This window comes from Mchenga conophoros, linkage group LG14 (genome assembly GCF_057382185.1).
Source record: "Mchenga conophoros isolate Kocher_MC1m ecotype Shallow Benthic linkage group LG14, M_conophoros_male_GT1.1, whole genome shotgun sequence".
Classification (NCBI taxonomy): domain Eukaryota; kingdom Metazoa; phylum Chordata; class Actinopteri; order Cichliformes; family Cichlidae; genus Mchenga; species Mchenga conophoros.
The window spans coordinates 34,628,251-34,634,530 of record NC_140539.1 but is presented as its reverse complement, the minus strand read 5'-3'; the positions used below and the strand labels follow the sequence as shown (position 1 = coordinate 34,634,530).

The 6,280-nt window shown below is 41.4% G+C and overlaps 1 protein-coding gene and 1 pseudogene across 1 annotated transcript; one reads left to right on the top strand and one right to left on the bottom strand.

The window, feature by feature from the left end:
* Window positions 1-31: 31 nt before the first annotated feature.
* LOC146560198 (galectin-4-like) lies at window positions 32-661 on the bottom strand. Its single transcript, XM_085244129.1, has 2 exons — window positions 463-661; window positions 32-328 (listed from the first exon to the last, which is right to left on the bottom strand). The coding sequence occupies exons 1-2, from the start codon at window positions 643-645 to the stop codon at window positions 182-184; spliced, it is 330 nt and encodes a 109-aa protein (XP_085100255.1). The 5' UTR covers window positions 646-661; the 3' UTR covers window positions 32-181.
* A 3,812-nt stretch (window positions 662-4,473) lies between these two features.
* On the top strand, window positions 4,474-5,594 carry LOC146560197 (spastin pseudogene; annotated as a pseudogene).
* The last annotated feature ends 686 nt before the right edge of the window (window positions 5,595-6,280 follow it).

Below are 6,280 nucleotides of genomic sequence, written 5' to 3'. Positions count from 1 at the left end.
TATAAACGATACAGCAGATACTGAGGTGACATTTGATCTTATTGAGATATCTGATCTCAAAGCAGGTAAGAAACTGAGATAAGCAACTCTGTGGATGAGATATTTTTTTGAAATATGTTATTTAAAAAAATAACATTTTTTGAAAGATGCACAAAATTATTTATTTCTTTAATGGGTGGTATCAGAAGTGGATGTAGGAGATCTGCACATCGCCTTCTATCTCCAGCATGTCAATCTCATTGAAGGACTGCCAGCGATGGAAAAAGTCAAACAGGTGCTGCCCGTTCACAAACACCTTAAACCTCTGGTTCCCACAACGAATTGACATCTGAGGGACAGAGAGAAAACTTTTGAATGCTGACACACAAAGTTATCTAGAATTTGCCAAAATCACATTAAAATTTGCTTCTAAAATTCATCATAAGGACTTGATATTACGACTGCGTGACTGATGTTACTTACATCAAAGTACTGGCCCTCCATAAATGGATTCATGCTCATTTCTCTCTCCTCCTGGCCCCAGTTTCCTCCAATCATACTGTTTCTTACAACAATTCCTTCCCTGAATCTCGAATGGATGTGGAAAGCGACATCTCGAGATCTGCTCACCAAAAACTTGATCCTTAATCTGAAACACACATCCATGAGCGTTAAACATTCATGTTAGCACTTTAGTACTGCACTAGAGATTTCGGCAAGTAGTCTTAAAATCACACACTTGTGTGCTCCATAGGGAACCATGCCTCTGATGACGATGGTCCTCTTAGGGAACATCCTCAGTAAATGGACACACTGTGGCTGTAACTGTTAGTCACCCATCTGACAAATGTTTTTGTGTCATAACATTTTATTTTTTAAATACATTAATGTTGCATTTGGTCATTTCAAAACCCGAATTTGGAAAATAAGAATTTTTTTTTTTTAGTTATTTGTATCTGTTTTGTGTCAGTGTATCACCGAACCTCTGCTTACCTTTGATTGGTGAAATGATGGCCTTGCCCCTCCATGATGTTCCTGACATCATGCGGTGACTGCTGAAATTAAGTTTCAATGTTTCTTCTTCAGACCTAGCGTTCTACACTGCATATGGATATTTATGTAGAGAGCAGCAGTTTCCCCTTCTTATTCAGGGTTTTTCTTATAATGAACATATGAGCAAAGATTGTACCACGTTTTGTAGGTTTCATAGCGATGGTCTTTGTAGGACATCTACTATTCAGGAGAGCAGTCGTCCTGAATTTCTTCCATCTGTAAAAAGGTTGTTGTTGGGCATTATTCATACCCATCAATATTTCTTGAGCACAACTTTTTTGTAAGCTGACTTTGTATGCCTTTATTTATATGGATGAGCACGCATTCAACACATGCTCATCTTCTTAAACGATGTAATTACTGCAGAGTAATTACTGCATGTATATATTGCACTATTATTTTAAATAAGTAAAACAGAAGTTTTGCCAACTCTAAAGATTTCACAAACTTTTTCTTTGTGCCACTCTGACTACTGAGGCAACAGTATATGTGTGTGACTGTAGTAGCAGCTATCTAGTGTCTAGTGTGAGAATACCACAAGTCGCCCTTTTTAACGCAATTTAGTATCGGTATACAGAACTGTTTTCCTAACAGAGCCACTGTTATAATTAAGTGAAGGTGCTCCCAACTATTTTGAACCTTTGGCTTCTAAAATATGTGGTTCAATTGCGTGCTGCGTGCAGCTAGACCGATATTAAAACAACAACAAAACAACAATTTCAACCATCAACTCAAATATTTGGTTCTAATTGAACAGAAATTTCTATGAACTTGCAAGAACTGTGTAGGACATGAATCAGTGTGTGTCAGATCCTGAATTTGAAATTTCCACTGAAATCACGGGTAAGAGGCAAGTGGAACCAAGCTGACTTCTGCTAAATGGGTCAAACTGGGCAGAAAGTACACAAACACATAACATCCTTATAGAATATGATGTAACACTATAGATCAACTTACCTCAGAATATATAAAGCATATAAACAATTACAGCAATATGATGCAACAAACACAGCAGTGCTACTAATCCAAAATACTCAAAGCTTCATAGAACTGAAACAAACATTTATTTTTAGGCCTTCGTCGTGTCGCTGTGACGTAATCGGCCTTAAAATGGCCTTTAAGGCTGCAGGCCCTGAATTGGGATACAGCCTCTGAATCGCTGCATCTTGTAGCTGTGTCGTCTTAAATTGGTCATGTGATTTTGACGCCCAGAGGTTTAACTTAATATTTAAGTGTCTCTTGGTTTTAGACTAGTTGTTTAGTCTAATTTGATGTTTTAAACCAGAAAAGGAAGAAGAGGGCTTAGAATTACAGGTAAGAACTGCTCAGTGGTATGTGATAAACTGTAAATGTAAAGCTTACAGGTCAGTCCTCATGTTTTTAAATCAGATTTTGAGTCTGTACATGGCACATTATGCTTTTGCATGTTGTGAAATGTGCTGCAAAACAAACTGAGGTAAACTAACTGGTTTACTGTGATGGATTTAAAGTGCGTGTGATTGGTGTGCAGTGGCTGTGGTGCTCACGGTCAGAGTTCAGTCACAAAGAAGGTAACAGAGATGAATTTAAAGTTAAGGTGATGGTGCTTAGATTCATTCACAGACTGAAACCTTCACACCAACTTTATCCTGTGTCTCTTAGTTTTAGACTAGTTGTTTAGTCTATTTTGATGTTTTTAAACCATATAGTCAAGGAAAACAACTAAAGGGCACTTTGTGGATCAGTGAAGACAGACATACGGTACAGGGACGCAAAACGAACCTCTGTGCTCTGCTCTGTTTACTTTATTTCTGGGTTATGAATATTATGTAAAGGTAAATGTTGGTTACTCCAAAGCATATACAGTTAACACTGTGTATAAATGTTTTAACACCTAATTTTAGTGCAGTGTATTTCATGTAAGTTTGAACTTGACATTTTGTTTTCTGTTGTGGGTTGTTATAGCCTTCTACTCCAGTCGCTTCTGAAAGGGCCTGTTGGCTCAGTCAGCTGAACTGAAGCCTGCTCGTGCTTCAATGTGGAGATCTGGTCTGTTAATAGTGTTGGTGAACTGAACCCTGGCGATTAAACTAGCCCTGGGGATAGGAATCAAAGCTGGTGATAACAACTGTGTATAGATGGTCTTTTGTAAGTTTTAGCCGCATTCTTCCCGTTAGCTCGAAGCTAACGGGAGGTCGAGACCTACTACAGCCGGGTGGAACACCGCTTTCCCGGCACATCGTGCCTCGACCTCCCGGTTGGCTTCGAGCCGGCGTCCGAAGAATGAGGCTAAAAGTTTTGCGAGATCCCGAGTTTGTTTTGCGAGATCTCGCAAAAGTCCGTCTTAATTTTTTTTTCTCCCATGTTCCCTGCGGGGCTCCGTAGATTAGTGTACCATAAGAGCAATTTAGTATGTTTTCAGAGGGGGGGTGTTTACCTGCAATGGGTGCTCTTTTTCGCTTCCGTTGCATACGCCTTGCGTGCCGGTCCGAGTCTGACACAGGTTTGTCGTCGTGCCCCATGTGCAGTGTTGGTGCCCAGTCTGGATTTGTTATATCCATTTCATATGCTGGGTTGCCTGCAATAATGCCAAATCAAAAGCTACTCAGTCGACATGACGTGGTTCTGCAGCATCACACATTAGCTTGTTTTATCTCGTTATCTATGAAAAAACCCACTAAAAGCCTTTTAGTTTGGTCCCTTTACAGCATCCTGCCATGCGATTCCATTTGTTCCTGACCACCGAGAACACTCACGTTAACTTTTATCGAGTGGAAAAAAAGTTAGCGTGTTTATATTATGCTAACATAGTTGTGTCGCTAGCGGTCACGTAGCACATCAATATATACCAGCTAGCCCAACTTCAGTAACCCTACAAACATCACTGCTGTTTAGTTTTCTGTCTTCATTTATGTTGGAAGTGATAAGAAAGCTGTACGTTTTAATTTGTTTCCAAAACCCCGCAGTCAGGACATGCTATATTGTATTTAGATAGAAGCTAGCGAGCTAACTTGCTGCTAACTTCTAACTCCGTTAAATGTCATAAATTCCATTTTCATGGATGCCTGGATGTTAAACTCAGTTGTTACACCTGGTAGAGCAGAACGCTGATAATTTTATTAAAGATGAAAGACTTAAGACAGTGTTTTAACTCTCAGTAATGCCACAGTGATCATTTGATATATGGACCTGCAGCAGAGTTTAGGCCCAGACACGGCTAGTGACATCAGACTGAACAATCGGATAGCTGAAGCTGTATCCTTTGTCTGGCCTACTGTGATGGCGGCGGGGGCCGTGGCCCGCCTCCTGTAACATCACGCTCCAAAGCCCTGTGATGTTTCTGTGTTCTGTGATGTTGTCCCAAAGAAAGACCTTTAAATGCGATATATAGCCTAAACGTTTTCGTTTATGACTAGTTTACTGTGTTATGACTGAGAACAGGGGGGAAGTCGCGCAAGAGAAATGTCGACCAAAACAAACGCAAGTAAGCCCAAAGACAGCGCTGAAGTTATAAAAAACATCCACAAGCAGGCGCTTGAAGCAGGCGCTTCAAGGCACTGAAGATCGACGAGGACGACACAGGTGAGAAGAAGGAGGCTGTGCAGTGGTACAAGAAAGGGATTTCTGAGCTTGAAAGGGGTATTGCAATAGAGCTCACTGGGCAAGCTGGAGAGCAGTATGACCGAGCAGAGAGACTTCAGGATAAAATGGTCACCAAACTCACCATGGCAAAAGACAAGCTTACCCTTTTAGAGACGACACTAGCCTCTAAAAGGAGAAATGACCCCCAAGGGACATCACATCATGCTCCTTCACAGCCAAAGTCAGTTCCTAAAAGTCAACCCGCAGGTGTTTCCACCACCATCAGACCCTCCACTTCTGTAAGACCTCCATTAGGAATAACTGATGCAAAGAAAACCGCTCGGGTGGGAAAAACTCAGAATGGAAGACCGGCAGCTGTGAAACAGCCCCCGAAGAGGGATATGAAAAAGAATGTGGACAGTAAACTGGCCAGCTTAATTATGAATGAAATTGTATACAGTGGAGCGACTGTGTCATTTGATGACATCGCAGGGCAGGATCTGGCAAAGCAAGCACTTCAAGAAATTGTCATCCTTCCTGCCTTAAGACCTGATCTCTTTACTGGTCTGAGAGCTCCTGCACGTGGCTTGCTTTTATTTGGCCCACCAGGAAATGGGAAGACCATGCTCGCCAAAGCAGTTGCTGCAGAGTCTAATGCAACATTCTTCAACATCAGTGCTGCTAGTTTGACCTCCAAATATGTGGGAGAAGGCGAGAAGCTCGTACGAGCACTCTTTGCAGTTGCGAGAGAGTTACAGCCCTCAGTAATCTTCATCGATGAAGTGGACGGCTTGCTCTGTGAAAGGAGGGAGGGGGAGCACGACGCCTCTCGCCGTTTAAAAACTGAGTTCCTCATTGAGTTTGACGGGTTGCAGTCAGGAAGGGATGACAGGGTACTTGTAATGGGAGCAACTAACAGGCCCCAGGAGCTCGATGAAGCAATATTAAGGCACTTTGCAAAAAGAGTATATGTGACCTTTAGACAAGATTTACGCTGCTGAAAAATCTTTTGGGAACGCACGGGAGTCCACTGAGCCAAAACGAACTGTCCTGTCTTGCAAAAGTGACTGCAGGATATTCAGAGAGCGATTTGACAGCATTAGCCAAAGATGCTGCACTTGGCCCAATAAGAGAGTTGGGACCAGAACAAGTCCGTATTATAACTGCTGCTGAGGAGCGCAACATTAAGATGAAAGACTTTGAGGATTCTCTGAAGCAAATCAAACCAACTGTTAGTCCAGCAACTCTTAATATGTACACCAAATAGAACAAAGATTTTGGTGGTCCTTCTTCAATAAATGCATTCATTGATTGATTCCTATCTGTCTTTAGTTTGGGTTGTTATTGTTTATTGTTCCTTGGTTTTCTATGTTTTGGTATTTAACAGACCTAAATACATGATAAGTTTGTGTTGCCATGCTTAGTTTTAGTGTTCCTGTTTTATTTTGACAGTGTCTTGTGTACCTTGTTCATTATAGTTAGCTTTCCTTTCTTGGTCCTGTCATTGGGGTTATGTCTGTCAGCTGTTCCCCCATGTGTCTCCACTTCCACTGATCACCTCATGTGTGTATTTAAGCCTTCTGTTTTCTGCTTATCATTGTCGGTTCGTCTGTTTATTTGACCTCAGTCACAGTCATGGTTTTCGTCTGTTATTCTACGGTAGTCTTAGTCATAGTCTTTGCCTGTT

Coding starts and splice junctions, on each gene's coding strand:
- LOC146560198 (XM_085244129.1), bottom strand. CDS start 645: ATGGATGTGTGTTTCAGATTAAGGATCAAGTTTTTGGTGAGCAGATCT. Junction 329..462: donor TGGAGGGCCAGTACTTTGAT/GTAAGTAACATC, acceptor TCTGTCCCTCAG/ATGTCAATTCGTTGTGGGAA.